At 45.5% G+C, this 24,363-nt stretch overlaps 1 protein-coding gene across 5 annotated transcripts; it reads right to left on the bottom strand.

Annotated features, from left to right (window-relative positions):
• Positions 1 to 1,807: 1,807 nt before the first annotated feature.
• On the bottom strand, positions 1,808 to 23,702 carry Taf12 (TATA-box binding protein associated factor 12). 5 transcript variants are annotated; one of them, XM_052177587.1, is made up of 7 exons: positions 23,592 to 23,702; positions 22,430 to 22,464; positions 13,792 to 14,043; positions 11,325 to 11,402; positions 8,093 to 8,207; positions 5,447 to 5,535; positions 1,808 to 4,763 (listed from the first exon to the last, which is right to left on the bottom strand). In XM_052177587.1, exons 2-7 carry the CDS (start codon positions 22,436 to 22,438, stop codon positions 4,728 to 4,730), a joined length of 579 nt encoding a protein of 192 aa, XP_052033547.1. In that variant the 5' UTR covers positions 22,439 to 22,464; positions 23,592 to 23,702; the 3' UTR covers positions 1,808 to 4,727. The 5 variants fall into 5 exon arrangements, with proteins under 5 accessions (XP_052033547.1, XP_052033550.1, XP_052033546.1 ...); XM_052177590.1 differs by lacking the exon at positions 22,430 to 22,464 and adding an exon at positions 16,088 to 16,330; XM_052177586.1 differs by lacking the exon at positions 22,430 to 22,464 and adding an exon at positions 14,938 to 15,022.
• Positions 23,703 to 24,363: the final 661 nt, after the last annotated feature.

Raw genomic sequence — 24,363 nt, 5'->3', positions numbered from 1 at the left:
AGCCAGACCCAAGGTGTATGGTCTTTTTTTTTTTTAAGATTTATATATTTTATGTATATGAGTACACTGTAGCTGTCTTCCGACACACCAGAAGAGGGCATCAGATCCCATTACAGATGGTTGTGAGCCACCATGAGGTTGCTGGGACTGAACTCAGGACCTCTGGAAGATAAACTGATGTTCTTAACTGCTGAGCCATCTCTCCAGCCCTTTTTTCTTTCTTTTTTCTTTTTTTAAAGATTTATTTATTAGAATTATTTATTTATTATATGTGAGTACACTGTAGCTGTCTTCAGACACTCCAGAAGAGGGCGTCAGATCTTGTTAAGGATGGTTGTGAGCCACCATGTGGTTGCTGGGATTTGAACTCAGGACTTCTGGAAGAGCAGTCAGTGCTCTTAACCACTGAGCCATCTCTCCAGCCCCAGCCCTTTTTTCTATAGACCAGGTTGGCCTTGAACTCAGAGATCCACTTGCTTCTGTCTCCTGAGCACTGGGATTAAGCCACCAGCCACCCCCTGGCCCAAAGCATGCTCTGCCTCATACTTCAAGGCTTTGGCCCACCTTGGCAAGCTGCATTGGTGTGAGGAAATCTTGGTGACTCCAAGTGGCTCCAGTGTGTGTCTGCATTGTGAAGATGTAGCCCCAAAGGCTGCAGCTTTCCCAGCATGTGTGTGTGTGGGGGCTGTGCCCTCCTCTGGATCGGTTCAGGTTTGCAAGGCGAGCTGCCATATGAGGGCTCAGCATCCAACCAGGGTCTTCCAGCCATCTTTCCAGCCCCCATATGCCAATCTTGAATATCACAATTCTTTCTTGGACTCATTATTTTGGGTTCAGAGGAGGGAGTCCAAGTTTTATTCAACAACTCAAACAAACAAGCCGGCATAGTAATGTGTATCTGTAATTTCATCCACTCAGTAGGCTGAGGGAGGAAGGTCATGAATTTAAGGCCAGCTACAGAGGGTCTCTCTACCCCCTCTCTCTTTCTCTTTGAGATATGGTTTCTCAGGATTTTTCTATGTAAACCAAACTGTCCTCAAATTCACAGAGATTCACTTGCCTCTGCCTCCCAAGTGCTGAGATTAAAGGCGTGCGCCACTACAGCCCAGCCCAAATATGTTTTAAATTTTATTTATTTAGGCCAAGCATCTTGGCACATTCCTTTAATTCCACCATCCGGGAGACAGAGACTGGTGAGATCTCTGCAAATTCAAGGCCAGTCTGGTCTACAGAGCGAGACCCTGTCTCAACAAACAAAGACAACATTATTTACTTGGGACTGAAGAGATGACCTGCTCTTCCAGAGGACCCAGATTCAATCCCTAGCTCCCATATAGCAGCTCACAGTCATCTCTAACTGTGCTCCCAGGGACCTGACGCCCTCTTCTGTCCTCCATGGACACTGCATGACATATATCAGGCAAAAGACCCATCTGTGTACAGTTTGAAAAACATTATTGTCTGCCTGCTTCTCCCCTCTCCCTTTACATGACTTCTAGGGACTGAATTTAAGTTGACAGGTTTGCATGGCCGAACCCTTTTCCCACTGAGCCATCCAGCCAGGCCTCAAATACCTTTTGGAAAACACCTTGCTCCTTCCTTCGGGTGGCTACAGCTGCTCCACTGAGACCCCAGCCTCTTACTAACTTTAGTTCTTTTGGGGAAATGCTTGACACCGACTCTCCACAATCCTATCCTCTCAGAATCTGCTACCCTTCCTTGTCCCTTCAAGTGCATTAGTTTTTCCCTGATGTCTATTTAGTCTAGGCAGGGCGCCAAGGACAGAACAACTCCACCCAAGTCTATCTTGGTGAACCAATGAGTTTATTTGGCTTACAGGACACGGGTGACCACCAAATAGCTGCATCACTGAAAAGTCCCACCCCAGCATGGTGGCAACCTCTCCCAAACAGCAGAGGTGGAGTTTTCCCTTTGGCTGCCCTTCCAGCACTCCCCAGGACCACATGTGGCTAGAGCAGAGTAGCAGGCGGCTTGTGAGGAGGCAGGTTAGAATCCTTGATGAGGGTCCAGTGACCCTTCTCACCCCCCTCCTTCTATGAGAAACGCTGGCAGACCTGATCTTGGGGACAACTGCAGGTAGTCACAGCTGCTCTGTGTGGGATGGTGACAGCCTGCAAGGTTGGTAGTACACACCTCTCATCCCAGCACTTGGGCATGGAGGCAGCTGGATCTTAGACACATAACAAATTCAACATTAACCTAGGCTACAGATCCTGTCTCAAAAAAACGGAAACAAGGCTGGTGGCATGCTAGATAGTATTCAGCCTGCTGTTCCTTGCAGTGTATTCTATAAATCTGTTTTCTTCAAGACAACGACAACTAAACAATCAAGCCGGTAACCAGGGCTTGGGAGATAGCTAGATGCTTGTCCTAAAAGCAAGAGGACCTGAGTTTGATGCCCAGAACCTACATAGAGATGCTGGGTCTGGTAGTACACACTTGTAATCCCAGTAGTGGGGAAGTGTAGACAGGAGAATCCTTGGATAGCCAGTCTAGCCTAATTGGTAGGTTTGAGTCCAAAAGAGAGAACCAGTCCCAAAGTAGGGAGATGACATTCCTGAGGATGACACCTGAGGTTTTTCTGTGGCCTCCACATATACATGTGAACATGCATCTGTGAGTACACATGAGCATGCGAGCAGACAGACACACACACACACATGCTCAAGCATGCGTACACATATACAAGCACACACATACATGCACACACATTCTGCAGAGAAGCAGAATGGGCCATATCATCCTGTCTAATGCAATCTTTCCCACGTCTCAGCAGTTAAGACACTGCTCAGCCAGGCAGTGCTGGCGCACACTTTTAGCTCCAGCACTTAAGAGGCAGAGTAGGCAGATCTCTGAGTTCTAGGCCAACCTGGTCTACAGAGTAAGTTCTAGAATAGCCAGAGCTACATAGAGAAACCCTACCTTAAAAAACCAAAGACACTGTTCAAGTGAATTGGGTGGGAAGCCAAGAATAGCATGCTGCCGACACAGCTCCCCGAACCAAGGGCTCCAATGCCTGAGATGCCAGAATGAAGGCACACACTGCATCTGAGGACTGTCCGCCCCTTTCTTCCTTTTATTATGGCTCCTGCCTACTGGAGGCATGGGCACAGCTTACAGAGACATGAACAGCCCTTCAGTGTGCTGACAAGACAGTAAGACTGAGACAGAGGAAGCCACCTACCTGTCACACAGCTGAACGAGACTCCTGTGAGTCCCTCTGTCCATTGTACTTCCCCAATTCCCTTGTCCCTTTCTGTCCTGCAAAGAGGACTCAAGAGTCATTCCAGATTCCTTCTTGGCTGCTGGCATCAGTTACTTGTTCCTATCGGGACTCAGTGGGACCTTTCTGCTGTCTGATGTCACCATAGAGAAAGTTTAGACCCTCCAACATCCTCATCCTGAAGCTGGGCTGCAGATCCAGAAGCTCAGAGTCAGGTGTGACCCGTGAAGAAGGTGGTTGTCCCCTTGCAGACTCTCCAGGCTCAAACCTCAGCCAAGAAAATGGCAACATCAGTATGGCCTTTGAACTCCTCAGACCTGTGAACTGTGTCATGTCTTGGACCAAGCCTCAGGAGGAAGATGACCAACGTAGGGACAAAGGTAGGTGTGGCTGTGCTGCAGCCCCTGGGTAGAGCAGCCACCTTCCCCTAAGCCCATAGCCCTGACGATCCACAAGGCTTGTGCTAGGCGTGGTCAGGATGATGACTGGGAAGAAGATCCTGCTGTTGCCACAGGGCCTGCTTTCCTCCGATGACAGAATCCCAGCAACGGGACTTCCCCAAGTCAGTCACATCCTTCCTCAGGGACAAGGATGAACACAATCTTCTCCGGAGATACAGAGAGGTCCATAGGGGCTCCAAAAAGCCAGACGTGATGATGCACACCTGCGGTCTCAGCTCACCGAGAGGGTCAGTTCAAGGATAGCCTCAGCAAGATATCAAGTTTGAAGCTAGCCTGGCCTACCCGAGAGCTTGCCTCAAAGCACACACACACATACATGCACACACACACACAAAAAGGTCCTAGGGACGCTAACATTATCAAAACTAGAATGCTTGTTTATTTTGGGGCTTCGCAGAGTTCACCGTGTCTGGTGGCAGAGAGTGCTCCGACTCCTACTGCTAGCTTGTTCCTTTGGAGTAGAACAGTGGGGAATCCCTGCCGCTTTCTCTCACCCCATCTCTGCCTGTGCTGCCCCCTGCTGATTGCAGTGCTCCCAGCCTTGCCGGGACCCTGGCATTTCAAAGGCTCTCAGCTATGCACCCTGTGTCTTCAATTAATAACTCCTTTATTCTGGAAAAGCAAATCAAGTTCATATTCATATAAACACTGACATTACAAAGTACAGGGACAGGGGAAGGAGGAGACAAACCCTCTACAAACCTGCTAACACTGTCTCACCCAACACGACCAAAATGCTCTTCCTACGGCCAATCACTTATATAATAAAGCACAGGCAAAATCTTCTCCAGTAGGTAACGCTGCTTCTCTTTAGACGGCAGGGAAAAGGGACCAGAAGGTGGGGTAGGAGGCTTTATTCTTTTGGCAGATCTTCTCAGTCATTATAGATATTGCTGCACTGTTAATAAAAAATATATGCTTCTCTGTAAAGCATTTAAAAAAAAATCCAAGGATGAGATGGCTGAGGTCTCAGCTCAAGTATCTCCACATACATGTCGTCCATTCCCTGACCGTTCCCTGTGTTATTTCTTGGTTGTTTTCCGGATCAATGCCATTCTCTGAAAGGAGACAGAGATGAGCAGTTAATATGGGTCAGAGTCAGCTTTCTGCCTCATCCAGATGCCACTAGCTAGAAGCACAGTCTATACACAGGGAGCAGCACACAGGGTCTGCAGAGATGGTTTGCAGAGGCCACTGGGCCCAGGCCCGGAAAGAGACCTGCCTGCTCAGCTATGCCTGCTGTCCTCATGTGTGGCTCGCTTTTGCCAGCAGGGCAGCTGTTGAGATCACAACAGAAAGGATGCCAGGCTTGTTACTGGGAGCCCAGGACCCTTATTGGTCTAAGGGTGGCGACAACTGGTTCTTGAACAAAAATGATATCCTCACACTGTCAAGAAGGGCAGAGGACAGCAGCTAATGTGGAACATAATCCGGAATGTCAGGCAGAGCCTGGCGTACTTCTTCCTCTGACCTGGGTGGTGTATGGCATGCCAGGCTGGTTTTCAGTGAGAGAGCAGGTGGGTGTGCCCACAGGAGATCTTGAATCAAGTGCTCTAAATGAAAACTGAAAGAGCTTGCAGAGCGCAGCAGGAGGGAAGCTAGGGCAGAGCTTCCCCTGACCTCTGACCTCTGGTGCAGGGAAGCTGGCTGCGCAGGGGACTGACATTCCAGGAGGCAGTGGTTTGTACTCCCTCTGAGATGTAGTTCTAGGGACCAGTCCTGGCTGCCCCAGGCTCCTCACCTGTTTGTGAGCTTCTGTGGTACAAGCTTTTTTGTAGGGTCGGATTTCCTCAGAGCCAAATCCAGGGATCCACATGTTCCACTGGCGCTCTGCAAAGAAGACACCAGCACAGAGCTGAGGCACCAGCCACACAGGCAATGTAGCTGCGACAAGCCTCAAAGACAGGCCTGGACTCTGATTATACATACATCTGATTATACATACATGGCCTCTCTAGATTTCTTCATTGTTTTTAGCACCAGGTTTAGTACACACTAGGCAAACACTACCACTGAGCTATATCCTCAAGGCCTTTAACCGTTTTAATTTTCATTTTAAAAAATATTATTTAGTAATGTTAATTTTATGTGCATGTCGTCCCGTCTCCCCCCCTTCCCCCCCCCAGACAGGGCTTCTCTGTGTAGCCCTGGCTGTCCTAGAATTCACTCTGTAGACCAGGCTGGCCTCAAACTCAGAAATTCTCCTGCCTCTGCCTCCCAAGTACTGGGATTAAAGGCGTGCGCCACCACCGCCCAGTCACTTTATGTATAAGGTGTGCAAGCTTGTCCCCAAGGAGGCTAGAAGAGGGTGCTAGGTTCCCAGGATCTGGAGATAAAAACGGTTATGAGGCAACATGTGGGTGCTGGGAATCAAACCTGAGGAAGAGCATCCATTGCTCTTAACCACTGAGCCATCTATCTCTCTAGCTTTTACTTTTATGCAGTGTTTTATTTATGTGTATGTTTGTGTGAGTGTATGTAGGTACCACAGAGGCCAGACAAGGGCATGGCATTTCCTGGAGCTTGAGTTACAGGGAGTCACCTGAGGTGGATCAAGAAGCTGACTCTGGGACTCAGGAAAGAGTAACATAGGCTTTTAACCACTGAGGCTTCTTCCCAGGCCCATTCTTCCCCCCCCCCCCAGGCCCATTCTTATAGTTTTGAGGCAAAGTGTAATTAATATGCCTCCTAGACTAGAGCTGAACTCAGGGACCTAATTGCCTGTGCTGGCCTCTGAAGTGCTGGGATGGTGACACTCTGCTGGCTACTGCCTGGCTTACTTCTTACGGTTTCAAAATCTTGTTTGTTTTGAGACAGGACTTCTCTGTGTAGCCCTGGCTGTCCTGGAACTCATTTTGCAGACCAGGGTAGCCTCAAACTCAGAAATCCGCCTGCCTCTGCCTCTGCCTCCCAAGTGTTGGGACTAAAGGCATGCGCCACCACCAACCAGCTTCAAAATCTTTATTATGTTTTTATTTATTTTATTTTTGGCCAGATACGGTGACACATCATTTTAGTTCCAGTAGTAGGGAGGAAGAGGCAGGTGGGTCTCTATGAGTTCCAGGTAAAAGTGACCCTTTCTTTCTTTCTTTTTTTGTTTTTCAAGACAAGGTTTCTCTTTGTAACAAGTTCTAGCTGTCCTGGGAGGTGACCCTTTCTTTAAAAAAAAAACAGTATACCTATACACTTAGAGAATAAATCACATTCAGATGGGTTTACCCAGACACCATTATTCCTTTCTTTTTTTTTTTTTTAAAGATTTATTTATTATTATATGTAAGTACACTGTAGCTGTCTTTAGACACACCAGAAGAGGGCATCAGATCTCATTGCTGATGACTATGAGCCACCATGTAGTTGCTGGGAATTGAACTCAGGACCTTTGGAAGAGCAGTCAGTGCTCTTACCCACAGAGCCATCTCTCCAGCCCCTCATTGTTCTTTGCTATATTTTACCCTATCTTCATATTTAATTATAATATGATATTTCTTTAAAATATAAAATAGACATTGAATACAGTATTACAGGCCTAAAACTCTGGCTCCTAACTTGTCCCTAATTGTATATAAGTGGGTCCTTTTATTACTCCTTTAGTGTTCTCAGAGCACAGAAAACAGGGTTTGTTTTATAAAATTTATTTTATTCTAGACAGACCAACTACTTAAATCAAACTGAAGTTATGTGTGTGTGTTATACACGCATGTAGGTATGTGGTACATGTACTCCTGTGTGCCTGTGGGTCAGAGGACATCTGGTGTCTTCCTCTCTGACTCTGCACCTTCTTCTGAGATAGGATCTGTCAGTGGACCTGAAACACACTGTTTGCAGCCAGGCTGGCGGCCAGCAAGCCCCAGCAACCCTCCTAGGGCTCTGATTACGGGGGATGGAGGGATGACGCACAGCGCTGACTTTTGATGCGGGTGCTGGCGACTGCACAGAGGTCTCATGCAAGTACTCTTATCCGCTGAGCTGTCTGCTTGGCCCTCAACAGAAATTTAGTAATTTAGTGATCATTATATATTACATCTGATGCACATAAATATTATGAGAGTAACTTGTGTTCAGTTGTAGAATATGCCTTTTTTTCCAATTCATAAATATAATCGTCAAGGAAGAGATCACGATGCTCACTTTATGAAATGGAGACAGACTCTGAGAAGTCAAGTGCGGAGCTGTAGTGCAGATGGAACGTGGAGGACTGTCTTAAATCTGATGTCCTGGGGCATCCCCCTCCACAAAGGCCTTTCTTGCTTCTATTAGGCACTGCTTCTGAATGGTAAATTCCAGACCTAAAGGTCTGGTCCTGGCATGAAGGTTTCTCTGACATTTGTCACAGGTCCTATGAACTAGTCACGGAGCTACTTCAGGGAGGAATGAAACCACATACCTAAATGTAGCTGGACATCTTTCACCTCCAGTGTGCTGGACTTGCGGTGTCGAGCGAGCTGGCAGGCAGCTGTCACCACACTCTCAATAAAATCATCAGCGATCTGTAGCAGCATCTGGAGAGGGGAATGGGAGAGTGAGCACAGCACTGGCAGGGCAGGCTCCTGTTGCTGGGACAACTGTGTGCTTCCTGAGTCTCACATTTCGCCAGGTTTTCTATTACTGGCTGGAATCAGCATCTGGGCCGGTGTGGGAGTGGAGTGAGGAGGGCGAACACATCACTAAGAACAAGGGTAGCTTGGGCCTCTCTGTGCATATGCTGTCCTTTCTACATTCCCTGCCCCTCTGCCTTCTCTTCATTTAATCATGAAATAATGGTGATCCCTGATTACTCACTGTTGGCACAAGACAGCTTTTACTTGCTCTTTTGTTTTTGTTTGTTTTTGTTTTTTGAAACAGGGTAGCTGGGCATGGTGGCGCATGCCTGTAATCCCAGCACTTGGGAGGCAGAGGCAGGCGAATTTCTGACTTCGAGGCCAGCCTGGTCTACAGAGTGAGTTCCTGGACAGCCAGGGCTACACAGAGAAACCCTGTCTCAAGAAACCAAAAAAAAAAAAAAAAAAACAGTGTTTCTCTGTATAGCCCTGGCTGACCTGGACCTAGCTCTGTAGAGCAGGCTGGCTTTGAAATTACAGAGATTCCTTCAGCCTCTGCCTCTGGAGTACTGGGACCAAGGCATGCACCACCACACATGGCCCATCAGACAGGGTCTTTTTTATTTTATCTTATTTTTTTTAATTTTTATTTATGTATGTATGAGTATTCTGTGTGTATATATAGTACACACCAGAATAGGGCATCAGATCCCATTACAGATGGTTGTGAGCTATCATGTATTGTTGGGAATTGAACTTAGGACCTCTAGAAGAACATGCAGTGCTCTTAACCACTGAGCCATCTTTTTAGCCCTTAGACAAGGTCTTATGTAGTCTGGGATGGCTTTGAACTCCTAATTCTCCTGCCTCTACTTCCTAAATACTGGGATTATAGGCATGTGACTTCATACCCAGTGTATCCTCAATCATTTTAAAATTTGTTTTTAAGATTTGTTTGTTTGGCCGGGTGGTGGTGGCACACACCTGTAATCCCAGCACTCTGGGAGGCAGAGGCAGGTGGATTTCTGAGTTCGAGGCCAGCCTGGTCTACAAAGTGAGTTCCAGGACAGCCAGGGCTATACAGAGAAACCCTGTCTCAAAAAAACCAAATTCAAAAAACCAAAAATAAATAAATAAATAAATAAATAAAAATAAAAAAATACTTGTTTCATATATTTTTGAGACAATATCTCACTGTGTGTCCCTGATTGACCTTGAATTCAGAGATCTGCTTGCCTCTACCCCCCAAGGGTTAAGATTAAAGGCATGAGTCACTATGCCTGGCTGTTTGCATTTTTGAGAAAGTGTCTCACTATACAGCCACAGCTGGCCTGGAGTTTGCAATGTAGACCAGGCTGGTCTTGAACTCACTCCAGGATTGCCTCTGACTCCCAAGTGCTGGATAAAGGTATGTACCACCACACATTTATCTATGTGCAGGTGCTGAAGGAGATCAGAAGATCTAAGAGGGTGTCAGATCCTCTGGCATTGGGAGTTACAGGTGGTTGAGAGCTGCCTGACATGGCTGCTGGGAATCAAACTTGGGTTGTCTGTAAGGGCATCAAGTGCTCACAATGTCTCACCCATTTCTCTAGAGCCTTTGGGGGGCTTAATTAGGACACCAAGTATCCTCCATCCATCTCAGCCCATTTCTATGAGGCAATCTCTCTCTCTGAACTGACCCTTTCTTAGCATACTGAGAATCCATCTGTCTATGCTCCTTGTAGAGCTGGAGTTACAGTCCCAAGAAGTGCCTACCTTCTCACCCTGGTTCTGGTATCTGATCTTTAGCTCTCATGCTTGTGTAGCAAGTGCTCTTAACCGTCCAGCTGTCATCCCACTAGACCTTTATCCCCAGACAGTAAAGGAAGATGGCAAGGTCTACAAAGATGGCTCAGCGGTTAAGAGCACTGACTGCTCTTCCAGAGGCCCTGAGTTCAATTTCCAGCAACTACATGGTGGCTCACAACCATCTGTAATGGGATCTGATGCCCTATTCTGCTGTGTTGGAAGACAGTTACAGTGTACTCACATACATAAAATAAATAATTCTCTTTTTTTTTTATTTTTATTTTTCTCTCGACACAGGGTTTCTCTGTGTAGCCCTGGATGTCCTGGAGCTCACTCTGTAGACCAGGCTGGCCTCGAACTCAGAAATCCGCCTGCCTCTGCCTCCCAGAGTGCTGGGATTACAGGCGTGCACCGCCGCCGCCACCACCACCCAGCTAAAATAAATAATTCTTAAAGAAAAAAAGTAAAGGAAGATGGCAAGACTAAGACCAACCTGCTCAGGGCTGTGTAACCAGCAAGTAGTGGAGACAGGACTCAGCTTTAAGGGTTAATTTAAGTTCAAATCCTGAGCTCTTTTTATTTTTGTTTACTTTTAAAACTGCTCCCTACCATCTCCCTTTCCCTCCTATATACATGTATGCATTGCTTACATGTACATCTCTGTACGTGGTGCCTAAGGAGGCTCGGTGTCAGATCTCCTCAATCTAGAATTAAAGACAGTTGTAAGCGGCTGTGTGGGTGCTGGGAACTGAACTCAGGTCCTCTGGAAGAGGAGCCTTGCATGAAATGTATTTTTATTTAAAAAACATTTTTTTTTTTAGATTTTTAAATTTTATTTTCTGTTTACAAGTATTTTGCATGTGTATACTTGTACCTGCATAAGTCAAAGTGTGCATCAGATCCCCTGGACCTGGTGTCGTGGATGGGTGTAAGCTACCACGTGGGTGCTGGGAACTGAAAGAGTGTCCTCTGTAGGAGCAAGGGCTCTTAAATGCCAACTCGCCTCCGCCCACCTTTTTACTTTGTATGTATCCATGTAGGTGTATGTATATGACTGTGTGTGAGGATGCCCCAAGAAGCCAGAAGACAGCATCAGATTATTTACAGCAGGAGTTAAGGCAGTTGTAAGCGGCCTGGTTAAAGTGTTGGAAGCCAAACTGGTGTCTTCATAAAGATCAGTAAATGCTCTAAACTGCTGAGCCATCTCCCAGACCCCACTCTGCTCCTAACTCACCATGGTGCCTCAACTGCAGGGACCCGAGGTCTTTGGACTCAAATCTACCTTACCTCTTCCACATCTTCATCCAGCTGCTCATTAGGATCCACTTCTCTTACTAGGTCTTGTAATTTCTTCTTGGTCAATACCTACAGTGAATTGGGGAAAGAGTTTTCATAAGTATTAAGGAAGCAAATCTATCATGGCTACAGAAGATAGGCTGTCAATTGCTGGGTTTAGTCTCATTCAGACAGCCCTCCCTTGTGGACCAGCTACAAAGATACAATCCAGACAGAAGCTGTCATGGGAGGGAGAGAGGGGAGAGCAGTTTAGAGCAGAGGCCAGCATCTAACTGCCAGCAGCTCATGCAGACCCGTCTTCCACACTCTCCTCTGCATCTAGCGAACAGTTCCAGCAGGGCACAGTGGCACAGATCTTTAATCTCAGCCATCAGGTAGGTGGAGGCAGGTAGATGTCTAAATTCGAGGCCATCCTGGCCTGCAAAGCAAGTTCCAGGACAGCTAGGGCTACACTGAGAAACTCTGTGTCAAAACAACCCTCTCCCCATCAAAAAATAAAAATAAGATAAAAATAAAAAAAGAAAGGGAAGGGGAAGGGAAAGGGGGAAGGGGGGAGGGGGGAGGGGATAGGGGGGAGGGGAGGGGAGCAGGAGGGGGAGGGAAAGGGAAAGGGAAAGGGAAAGGGAAAGGGAAAGGGAAAGGGAAAGGGAAAGGGAAAGGGAAAGGGAAAGGGAAAGGGAAAGGGAAAGGGAAAGGGAAAGGAAAAAGAAAATCTGCTGGGCGGCAGTGGTGGCGCACACCTTTAATCCCAGCACTTGGGAGGCAGAGGCAGGTGAATTTATGACTTCGAGGCCAGCCTGGTCTACAGAGTGAGTTCCAGGACAGCCAGGGCTACACAGAGAAACCCTGTCTTGAAAATCAAAAAAAAAAAAAAAAAAAAAAAAAAAACAAAGAAAAGAAAAGAAAAGAAAAGAAAAAAAAAAGAAAATCTAAAAGTTCTGTGAGGGCAACCTGCATGTGGCCATCTGTGCATACGGAAACAATACATAAGCTAGAGTGCTTGCCCTCCTTTCTAAGGAAAGGCATGCCACACTAGATTGCATTAGAACATGGTGAGGGAGCTAAAGATTCAGTTTAGCTGTAGACTGCTTGCCTGGCTTGATCCTACAGTAGATCCCCAGCACCACAAATAGAAACAAAGACAAACAGTGTGCCCCCCAAGCCCTTTTTATGAGATAGGTCCTCACAATGTAGCTCTGATTGTCCTGGGGCTCACTCTGCAGACCAGGCTGGCTCTCTGCCTTCCAAGTGCTGGGACTAAAGACTTTTCTTTACAGTAGTTAGGCATGTGTCTGTGTTTACATATGCCCCCCACAATGCATATGTGGAAGTAAGAGGATAACTTGAGGAACTAGGATCTGTCCTTCCATCATAGATTTGGGGACTGAACTTGGATTACCAAGCTCTGCAGCATGTGCCTTTACTGGCTGAGCCATCTTGGTGGTCCTCTGGTTTTTCGAGACAGGGTCCTGAACTTGTTTTGGAATAGAGGCTCCCTCACCCGACCTTTCTCCTACCACCTGACAAGTGGCAGGATCACAGGTGTGTCTTCCACACCCACTTTCTCTTGCTCTTTTCCAGTGGCTTCCAGAGATAACACAGGCTAGTCTCTGTTCAGCCAACCCTTCCTTCCCCAGGCAGCTTGGCCAGTCCTTCTACCCACTCCCTTGAACTGCTCCTCAACCATCCTATGTAGCCATCAAGATCCAAGGCAAAGGTATTCTTCTTTTCTTGTTGCTCTATAAGGTGGAATCAGGGTCACAGGTACAAAGAGGGAATCCCTGCTGACAGTGATGGCAGCAGTAAAAACCACAAGAAGGAGCAACTGAAGAGAAGACTCCTTTTACAAATAAGGAGCTATACACAGTATAGATTCTATACTATAATATATAGATAGCTATGCTGTATAGATAACTCATAAAATATCTGCTACTGCTGAGTGTGATGGTTTATTTCTATAATCCCACAGCTTGGCAAGAGGATTACCTATGACCTGAGGCTGGCTAGGGCCACATAGTGACTGGGGATTCAGTCACTCTGGGCTACAGACTAAAACACTAGCTCAACAAAATAAAGCCAAAACTCTAGCTACCTGCCGTATGAAAGTTTGTTATTACACGTGTTTATATGGATATACATACATACACATATGCAGCCATGTATAACAGAGTAGAAACTGACACTGTAGGGCTGGCGAGATGGCTCAGTAGTTAAGAGCACTGACTGCTTGACTGCTCTTCCAGAGGTCGAGTTCAAATCCCAGCAACCACATAGTGGCTTACAACCATATGTAATGGGATCTGATGCCCTCTTCTCATGTGTCTGAAGACAGTGAAATGTACTCATATAAATGAAATAAATAAATAAATCTTAAAAAAATGACCTCCTGACAATGTCCATCTCTGTATGCATAGGGTCAAATTAGAGAGGGAGCTCTGAGGAAGACAGGCTGAGGTACCTGGTTGTTTTCTGGGCTGAGACGACCACCTGTCCCGGGAGTGCCTGCTATCTTCCCCACCGTGGTGCTATTGGCCATGGAGCCTTGTGGCGGGGTGCTGGCTGGCTCTGGTTTTATAGATGAGAAACTGGAGAGGTTGATTAGCGCTGAGGGGCCAAACTGGTTCATAATCTGCAGTGCTTTAGACTTCAGCTCATAGAGCTTATCAAGATCCTGCTTCTTTTTAGAGCTGTGAGGACCAAGGCCAATCAACTGTGGAAGGAAAACAGAGACAGAGTTACTCTAGGGACACCTGAGTTTTGAAAGTAACATGAAATCTGTCAGACTTTGAGTCTTTTTTTTTTAAAGATTTATTATAAGTAAGTACACTGTAGCTGTCTTCAGACACACCAGAAGAGGGCACCATATTTCATTATGGATGGTTGTGAGCCACCATGTGGTTGCTGGGATTTGAACTCAGGACCTTTGGAAGAGCAGTCAGTGCTCTTAACCGCTGAGCCATCTCTCCAGCCCCAGACTTTGAGTCTTCTCTGAAAGGGTGACCTCTTGATGGTGACATTAACATGGAGGGAATAAAGAATTTCATTGCTCTCACCTGGTTTTTAGAAACCATCTTGTCTCCAAAACGGAAATGAAATAGTTCACAAAATTGAAATAAGGAAAAAAGTAAATGAAATCAGCAATCTTATTTTAAAAAGTGAACTAGAATAAGTAAGGCATTTTTGAGGAATTCATACAAGCAGAATATTGGGTTAAGTACTTACATGCATTATTTTAAGTATCAAATGTTAAATTCAAATAAACAGAAGCACAATCAAATACGTGAATCCCAGTCACAAAGCTTAAGAAAACAATTAGTTCACTTCAAAACATGTTGAAGCATTCCGAAACATGCTTAAGTACAAGGCAGGGTTCTGCCCAATAAACACAACTTTTAGTAACTATTAAGAGCTCTGCTTTACCAGTAACAAACTACTTCTTTGTGTTTTAGCATTCTTCAAGACGTGCCAAGGCCCTTGCCTGAAGCAGCCACAACTCCTAAATCGTAGAGCCATTAGACTGGCTGTGTGGACATCAGCTGTGGTGTCAAGACCAGAAGCACATTCACCAAGTTCTGCTCATGGCAGCCTCAAGGAATTTACTTACTGCTATCTGAGTGTCTAGATCTTTAATTACATCAGCAACAGCTGTAAGCCCGCTGTAATGAGAGGCAGCCATTTTCAAAAGCTACCTGTAAACAAATAACTTGTATCAAGTACCACCCTGGCCACAGAAGTATTCCAGTTGTGGCATGGGGCAACGTCACCAGCAGGGATCCACTGAAGATGAAGCTCAGTGCTAGAGTGCTTGCCTAGTATGTGTGAAGTCCTAGCTTTGTAACTCTGTCAAGACAGTATTGTAAAGTCGGATGTGGCAGCTGAGACAGGAGGATCTTGGGTCTGAGCCCAGAGTCAGCTATCCAGATAGCTGTTCTCACACCAAACAGCAAAACTATAGGCTGCATGGTTGAGAATTCAATTAAATAACCAAGTCTAAGCCCCCTCTTCCCATCTGCCACAGGTAAGCTGGGGTTGGCTGACAGGAAAATGGCATGCTCTAATGGCTTTTCATTTTAAAAGTTTTCCTTTTTTTATTGTGATCACTTTTTTTTTGGGTTTTTTTTTTGTTTGTTTGTTTTTGTTTTTTGGATTTGGCTTTTTCAAGACAGGGTTTCTCTGTGTAGCCCTGGCTGTCCTGGAGCTCACTCTGTAGACCAGGCTGGCCTCGAACTCAGAAATCTGCCTGCCTCTCCCAGAGTGCTGGGATTACAGGCATGCGCCACCACCGCCCGGCTGTGATCACTTTTTAAAGTGATGGTAATTTTTTTATTCCATCATTCAGGAGGAAGAGGCAGGCAGATCTCTATGAGTTCTAGACTAACCAAGGCTATACAGTGAGACCCTGTCTCAAAAAAAAAAAAAAAAAGAAAGAAGGAAGGATTGAAGAAAAAAGGAAAGGAATGAATGAAGGAAAAAAGGATGAAAGGAAGGAGGAAAGGAGAGAAAGTTGGTGTCTTAGTTGGGGTTCCACTGCTGTGAACAAACACCATGACCAATGCAAGTTTTTTTTTGCTTGTTTTTGTTTTTGTTTTGAGACAGGGTTTCTCTGTGTAGCCCTGGCTGTCCTGGAACCAGGTTGGCCTCGAACTCAGAAATCCACCTGCCTCTACCTCCCAAGTGCTGGGATCAAAGGCATGTGCCACCACTGCCAGGCTGTAAGTTTTATAAAAGACAACATTTAATTGGCGCTGGCTTACAGGCTCAGAGGTTCAGTCCATTGTCATCAAGGCAGAAACATGGCAGCATCCAGGCAGGCATGGTGCAGGAGGAGCTGAGAGTTCTACATCTTCATCTGAAGGCTGCTAGTGGAATACTGACTTCCACTAGGAAGACTAGGGTGAGGGTCTTAAGCCCACATCCACAGTGACACACCTATTCCAACAAGGCCACACCTCCTAATAGGGTCACTCCCTGGGCCAATCATATATGAACCATCACAGCTGGGAAACAGGAATAAAGACATTCTATTTAAACAATTTTACTTCTGCAATGGTCAGGAAATTTATTATTGAAACACAATATCAGAGTCAAGGGGACTATTTGCTGATGGCAGAAAAGCCTTGTAACTATGGTTCCCGGCCTGACTTAATAATTGGGCTTTACCTGGCTGTTTCTTCTCCAGCTTCTAGCTGTCTAGGAAAATTAGCTGTTTCATAGTCTACATGAACTGAAAAGAACCAGTGATCTGAGACTAGAGAGCAAAAGAAAAGTTTTTTGTTTTGTTTTTTTCCTTAAAATTTTAAAATTTATTTATGTATATGAGTAGGCTGTCGATGTCCTCAGACACACCAGAAGAGGGCATCAGATCCCATTAAAGATGGACAGATGGTTGTGAGCCACCATGTGGTTGCTGGGAATTGAACTCAGGATCTCTGGAAGAGCAGTCAATGCTCTTAACCGCTGTGCCAGCTCTCCAGCCCTATTTTTGAACAGTTGAACTTGTGTAAATTATTTTCAGTTAATAGGCTGGTGGTTGAGCATGTATATCTGGGTTCAAGTACCAATGCTCTATATGGCCTTGAACAAGTTAGTCAATCCTGTGGGATGTATGTGTGTGTGTGTGAGTTCCTGTTCATGTACAATTGTGTAATATGCATATGAAGATTAAATTCAGGTATAGTGCATTACTCGGGCCTTGTGTACTTTTTCAAGACAAGGATTCTCTGTATAGCCCTGGCTGTGCTGGAGTACAACTCTGTAGACCAGGCTGGCTTTGAACTCACAGAGATCCACCTGCCTTTGCCTCTCAGTGTGCTAGGATTAAAAGTGTGTGCTATCATCATCTGGCTTCCCAAGTTCCTTTAACTAAAAAAAGTTACAAAGTGTGTCATGACATTGATTTTCTGATTCGCTGTTTCTGAAATGAAAGCACACGGGAGAGTGTGTATGAGAATGAATGCTTTCTAATATTATAAACATGAATATGCTCCGTTCTCTTCTAAATTATAGTTGCAAAAGTCAGTTTTGTGGGGGTTTGGTTTTGTTGAGGCAGGAACTCTATGTAGCCCTGACTAGCCTGGACCTCAGGTCTGCCTGTTTCTGACTCCAGTGCTGGGATTAAAGATTAAAGGTATCAGCATCACTGTCTGGTGGGATTCTTTTGCTGTTTTTTGAGACAGGGTCTTGTGCTCCTATTGTCCTGGACCACACTGCACAGATAAGATTAACCACAACTCACAAGAGAGCTCCCGCCTCTGATTCCCAGTGTTGGGACTAAAGGTGCACAGTGTCAAGATCACTGTAGTCAAACGTTTTGCTCATTTTGGTAACTAGTTATACTACCTATGCATTATACCATTTTTGGGGGGAGGGGTTATTACTTACTGTATGTTTTTAGGGTCTTGCTATGTACCCCAGATTGACCTGGAATTCACTAGGAGACAACTGAACTCATAAACAACCTTCCTGCCTTAGCCAAAAGCTGGCATTACAGGCCTGAACCAGCAGATCCAGGTCTTTTCTGAGACAGAATGCTGTTACAGCCCATTGGGTAGATTAGCACTTACTAGTAGTCTAAGTTGACTTTGACTCAGGAGTGCTTCTCCTGACTCACCCCTCCTGCTCCATGTGCTAAGATCACAGCGTAGGCCCGACTTCTATAATCACTTACAGCTAGAAAAGTTTTTCTATTTACTACTTGTTTTACATTGGGCAAGGAACAGACATAGGTCACAGTGATGGGGGGGGGGGGCAGAAGATAACTCTGGGGAGTTGGCTCTCTCATTTCACCATGTAGATCAAACTTAGGTTAGGATTGACAGCAAGCACTTTGGTTCTTTGAGGCATCAGATTGGCCCTAATGACGAGAGTTATTCTTGATGGCTTTTGTTTGTTTATTAGGGAAGAGACTGGTTATTTAAGTCAGGGTCTGATGTTTTGCCTTGTATGTTTAAGGATATGGGTTTGATCTCCTATACAGGGAGGGATGGAGGAAGGACTGAAGTCTGCAACCCCAGCTACTTGGAAACTCAGGCAAGAGGATCACTTTAGCCCAGGCACTGAAGGGCAGCTTGGGCTATGTTACAAACCCCATCTCAGAGAATAAAAATAAATCGCTAGGTATGGTGGTGAGTACCTATCATCCTGGTACTTCTGAGGTGGAGGTAGGAAGTACCTCACAGTAGTCTAGAGCTGCATGGTCAGTTTATGGCGCTGTGGGCAACATGAGACAGCATTTAAAAAAAAAGGACCAAAAAAAAAAAATATATATATATATATAATACACTTGGGAGACAGAGGCAGGTGGATTTCTAAGTTTGAGGCCAGCCTGGTCTACAGAGTGAGCTCCAGGACAGCCAGGGCTACAAAGAGAAACCCTGTCTCAAAAAAACAAAAAACAAAACAAAAACAAACAAAAAAATTAAAGGGAACAGTGAGTTGAAAAATCGTATCAGTGCTGGGTGGTGATGCACACCTTTAACCCCAGCCCTTGAGAGGCAGAAGCTTGAAGCTAGCCTGGTTTATAGATTGAGTTCCAGGATAGCCAGGCTATACAGAGAAACCCTATCTTAAATAAAAATAAGATGAACAAGAAGGAGAAGAGGAGAAGAAAGAAGAGAGAAGAAGGAAGGAGGAGAAAGGAGGAGGAAGAAGAAGAAAAGGAGGAAGAAGAGGAGGAAGAGGAGGAGGAGGAGGCAGACTGACAGAGAGTGTGCAGGAGGCTTATGAGAGGTACTGTGGAAAACCATCTATGACCCTACCTCTACATCTATTTTAGCAGCTGAACCGGTGCAGATTCTAAAGTCCCTTTCAGTGAAAGTTTAAAATCAAGTCCATATGTGAATGTTTCAGGATGACCCCAGCACACCTGCTGTTTCACAGTGCAGAGCACACTAGATTTTGGGTTGGGGTGCAGCTCAGTTGGTAATTGCTTGCCTAGCATAGGTGATGCCATGGGCTGGACACCCACCACATAAACCTGGTATGGTGGCCCATGCCTGTAATCCCGGCACTCAGGAGCATCAGAATTCAGTCATCCTTGTCTATATAGAGTTTGAGGCCAGCCTGGGCTAGTGACCCTGCCTCAGGAAAAAAAAAACCAAAACTGTGGGGAGCTGGGGAGGTGGCTCAACAATGCTAAGAGTGCATCTGCCCTTTCAGAGGAACCACGTCAAGTTCTCAGCACTCATATAAAGGGGCTCACAACACCCAAAACTCCCATCTTCAAGGATCTGACATCTCTGATCTCTAACGGCACCTGCAACTCACATATACAGACAAACACACATACTTTAAAAAGAAAAAAAATTCAAGTATTTTGTAAATATAGGTAACAATGCTAATTCAGCAATCCATTATCACTAGCTGAACTATCAAGCTGGGCATTGTGGTGTAAACCCATAATCCCAGCATTCAGGAAACCAAGGCAACAGAGTCTTAGGTACACAGTAGACCCTCTCTAAAAGAGACAACCACCCCCCCCAAATTAAAATCAACAAGATGGTGATAAGGGTATGCTTTCTCTCATAATTTGGTATAAATAAATCCTGATCACTTTTATGCAGGCTTCTGAAAACAGGAATAGGAACAGGAGATGGGTCCATGGTTAAGAGAACTTGTTGCTCTTACAGAGGGCCCAGCTTCTGTCCCCACCATCCACACAATGGCTTACAACCCAGTTCTAGGGGGACACGATGCCCTTTTCAGGACTCTGAATCAAGTACAGATGTACATAAACATACATTGAGGAAAAACATTCATAGACATAAAAAATAAGGAGGTAGAGGTGGGGGGTGGAGAGGGGATGGTTAAGAACCGACTGCTCTTCCAGAGGTCCTGAGTTGATTCCCAGCATCCACATGGTGGCTCACAGCCATCTGTAATGGGATCCTATTCCCTTTTCTGGTGTGTCTGAACAGATCAGTGGTGTATATATATATGATAAATAAATATTAAAAAAAAAAAACGCCAGGTGTGGTGGCGCATGCCTCTAATCCCAGCACTCTGGGAGGCAGAGGCAGGCGGATTTCTGAGTTCGAGGCCAGCCTGGTCTACAGAGTGAGTTCCAGGATAGCCAGGACTATACAGAGAAATCCTGTCTTGAAAAAAAAAAAAAAAGCAAAATCCAAAAAAAACAATTAAAATATTTTAGCCGGGTGGAGTAGAGCACGCCTTTAATCCCAGCACTTGGGAGGCAGAGGCAGGCAGATTTCTGAGTTCAAGGCCAGCCTGGTCTACACAGTGAGTTCCAGGACAACCAGGGCTACACAGAGAAACCCTGTCTCGGAAAAATAAATAAATAAATAAATAAATAAATAAAAAATTGTTCCTTTATTCAGTGTGTCTGCAATGATGTGGTCAGAGGATAATTTTGGGAGTTATTATTTATACCTTCCACCATGCAGGACTCAGGGACTGAAATCAAATTATCACTCTGTGATGATCACCTTACCAGGAGAACCACCTCACCTGATACGCTCCCCACTCCCGCTTGAGATAAAGTCTCCTGTTGACACACTGAACTCCTGATCTCCCAGCCTCTATTTCCAATGTAAATGGGATTACAGTCAAGCACAAGGCGCCTGGCTCCGTTAGCCCAAGCATCCAAACAGCAAGTACATGCTAGCAGTTAACTGGAAAGTTCATCTGATGGAGCCCTAATTTTCAAAAATAAATTAAATATAACCTACTCTATTACAAGAAAGATTCTATAAACATTTCTTTTTCTACCTGGAATATCTATGCTTCTGTGAAAACACAGGAATTTAGATCTCAAATCCTATGGAAGTACCCTGAACTTTAAAAGGAGTTAAGGAAGACACTGACTGTGGTGGTGTAGCCTTGAATCCTAGCGCTTGGGAGGCAGAGGCAGGTGGATCTCTGAGTTTGAGGCCAGCCTGGTCTACACAGCAATTTCCAGGCTAGGGGGAGCTAAATAGGTGGGGGAGGAGAGAGTGTGCTTTCATTCAATGGCAGGCTTTATAAATATTACTTATATTTTGTTCACATGCATGCTACACATAGAGGGAAATCCACTTAGGAAAGTTTAAGAAAGTTTTAGAGGCACATTTGGAAATAAGCTACTCAGTACTACGTTATTTAAGACAAAGTCCTTACCCTCCCTGTAACACTTATACATACAACAGGACTAACCACACTTAACTGTGGAGCTGTGATAAGGTGGTGACAGAATACTTGAAAGTGTTTAAGATGTTCATGTGGAACACACCTTTACTCCTAACACTCCAGAGGCAGAGGCAGGCAGATCTCTTCAGTTTGAAGCCAGCCTGGTCTACAGAGTTCCAGGACAGCCAGGGCTACACAGAAAAACCCTGTCTCGAAATCGCCCCCCCCCCCTCAAGAAAAAAGAAAAAAAGAAAAACAAAACAAGGGCTGGAGAGATGGCTCAGCGGTTAAGAGCACTGATTGCTCTTCCGAAGGTCCTGAGTTCAAATCCCAGCAACCACATGGTCACTCACAACTGTGTTTGTTTGTTTTATTTTTGTTGTTGGTTTTTTTTGGGTTTTTTTTTTTTTTTTTTTTTTTTTTTTTTTTTTGGATTTTTGGTTTTTTCGAGACAGGATTTCTCTGTATAGCCCTGGCTGTCCTGGAACTCACCCTGTAGACCAGGCTGGCCTCGAACTCAGAAATCCACCTAACTCTGCCTCCCAGAGTGCTGGGATTACATGCATACGCCACCACTGCCTGTCACATCTGTAATGAGACCTGACGCCCTCTTCTGGCGTATCTAAAGACAGGTACAATGTACTTACGTATAATAATAAATCTTAAAAAAAAGAAAGAAAGAAAAAAAAAAGAAAGAGAAAAACAAACAAACAAAGAAAGAAAGAAAGAAAGAAAGAAAGAAAGAACAAGAAACCCAAAGTGCTTAAGTTGTGCCCCACTCATCTGAGTAGGTTTCAGTCATGGATCTTTATGAAGGGAAATGACAGGGTCCAAGCCACTCTTCTAAAAGCAATCCCTAGAAAATGTTCTAGGCCACAGTTACTTGTGAATTTCTCAATACATTACTGAAAAATAAATAAAATTTATAAATAAATAAAATAAAAAACTTTTTACTTAAAAGTTTGTTTCCTCACCTGTAACATTTATGTCACGCCACACATAATAGGTACTAAAATATTAAAATCCGTTAGAAAAAAAATCCCTTCTGAGTTTGAGGGTAGAGATTCTAAAAGCATTTATTCAACTAATTTCCACCAAGCACCACTTATTTGATGTACATGGTAGAGTGCTCTATAGCCCAAGAATTTGGCTCAGTGATCCTAATCCTTCTTTGGACCCTCCTTTGCTGCACCTCCATCTATGACAGTTTGCTTATGATACAGAGATCTGTGCTCAACAAGGGCTGAATGGAATAGGGAGGGCTTAAGGCACTTATCAAGTATATAACGAGTTCAAACTGCTTTCAACTTCACATCTGATTCACAATAATGAAGAAAAACGAAGACGTTTCATGTGGGTTTTATAGGTTAAGTGTCGGACACAAGAAAAAGCCTGAATGCAAAAAGCCAAATAGGCAGCGCCAAGAAGTCTTCCTCCTCCCCCCAGGACACCCCCCCCCCGAACATATATATTAATCCTCCGGGTACAGAGAACAGATCGCTAAATCTTTTCAACCTGTCTCCCTTGAAGGTTGATCTCCCAGCCTTCAAGGACCCCCTAGATCCTCCACTTCTAGGAGCTCCGGTTCTTACATCTCTGTCCCTTCAGAAACTCTTGAGTCTGAAAGCCTGGATCTTGTCCCCAAAGAAGACCCAGTCCTCACTGCCTGTTTCTTTTCCCTTTAAAACTTAAGTCTTCTCTGCCTGCTTCGCTATCTCCAGTCCCTAAGTCTTTGCTGCCCTGTTTCTGAATCCTTAGGAGCTGGGACTCTACTGTCCCGCTTCTGTCTCTTAGGAGCCCGAGAGCTCGGGCTCCACTTTCACGTCCCGTTTCGTTCCTACCCTCGCCTCTTATAAAGTACGGAGTCTTTACCATCCTGTCCCTCTCAGAAGGGTTTCCCTTAGATGCTGCAGAATTCACATCCGTCCCCGTTTCCTAAGTCTCATTCAGAGCCCGAGTCCCCAACAGCCGCTGCTTCTGTAAGCCCGAACCCCTCAAGTCCCGTCCCAAGAGCCTGGCTCCTTACAGCCCCGTCTCTTCCACAGCCTAGTTCTTCCAGCACTGACCCGCTGTGGGTCTGGGTCCTGACACCCTCCTCCCGCTCTTCGTCCTCAAGTGCCAGGGCCCAAGACTCACAGGCAGCAGCGTCTATCTCCCCATGATATGCGGAGACTGCCCCAGTGAAGCTTTCGTCTCAGCAGCCGGTCCGACTGCGCGGCCCTCCCCAAGCACTTCCGGCACCGCTCCCCGCCTCCAACCCGGAAACGCGCGGCTCTTCCGGCCGCCGGGCGCGCGCCTCACTGGCGCAGGCGCAGACCGTACTACAACACGTGGTTGGACTGTGCGCCTAGCGCCGAGCTTGGTAGGATGTGCTTTCTGCTGTGTGTGGCTGACTGGTGGCAAGGGTCAGTTTTGCGTCTCCTACTTCGGCGTGAATCCCTGCCCTAGATGTTTCTTTTCGACTTATATCTTTTACGAGCGTGACCGGTAACCGATGGCCTCGGAGGGCTTCCAAGTCGCCATTTTTGATTGGTGCCTTTGTCGTGCTATAAGGATGAACCGCAGTTCTGCATAGATACCACCTATGCGACACTCAAACAGCACGAGAACTTGGAGGACTCGAGAGGCTAATGGCGCCTATTAGTTAATCTGTAGTTCAGTAACACTTGGATGAGAGCTATCTGTGAGGAACTGATTCAGTCCCTCACTTGGAGTATGTCATGTAGTAGTGGAAGAATCTTGGGTGAAATTCTACAGAAGAGATGCAGGTTCTCAACTTGAACTGAAAATTCTCATTTCAATTGCTAGGCATGTAAGCAACACGTGGTTTCAGTCCCTGGCAAGGATTCTCAGTAAAAATGGAGATCTCGCAAACTATATAAAGTTACTAATGGTTTCTGCCCATACA

The sequence above is a fragment of the Apodemus sylvaticus genome, chromosome 3 (genome assembly GCF_947179515.1).
Source record: "Apodemus sylvaticus chromosome 3, mApoSyl1.1, whole genome shotgun sequence".
In the NCBI taxonomy this organism is placed as follows: Eukaryota; Metazoa; Chordata; class Mammalia; order Rodentia; family Muridae; genus Apodemus; species Apodemus sylvaticus.
Note: the sequence above shows the minus strand (reverse complement) of the source record. Positions and strands in the feature narration are given on the sequence as shown.

Excerpts from the sequence above, each read along its gene's own strand:
- Taf12 (XM_052177586.1), bottom strand. The coding sequence starts at position 15,009 with ATGGCTGCCTCTCATTACAGCGGGCTTACAGCTGTTGCTGATGTAATT. Across the intron at positions 8,208-11,324 it reads TGGATGAAGATGTGGAAGAG|ATGCTGCTACAGATCGCTGA; the intron begins GTAAGGTAGATT and ends TCCCCTCTCCAG. Across the intron at positions 4,764-5,446 it reads CCACAGAAGCTCACAAACAG|AGAATGGCATTGATCCGGAA; the intron begins GTGAGGAGCCTG and ends GTCTCCTTTCAG.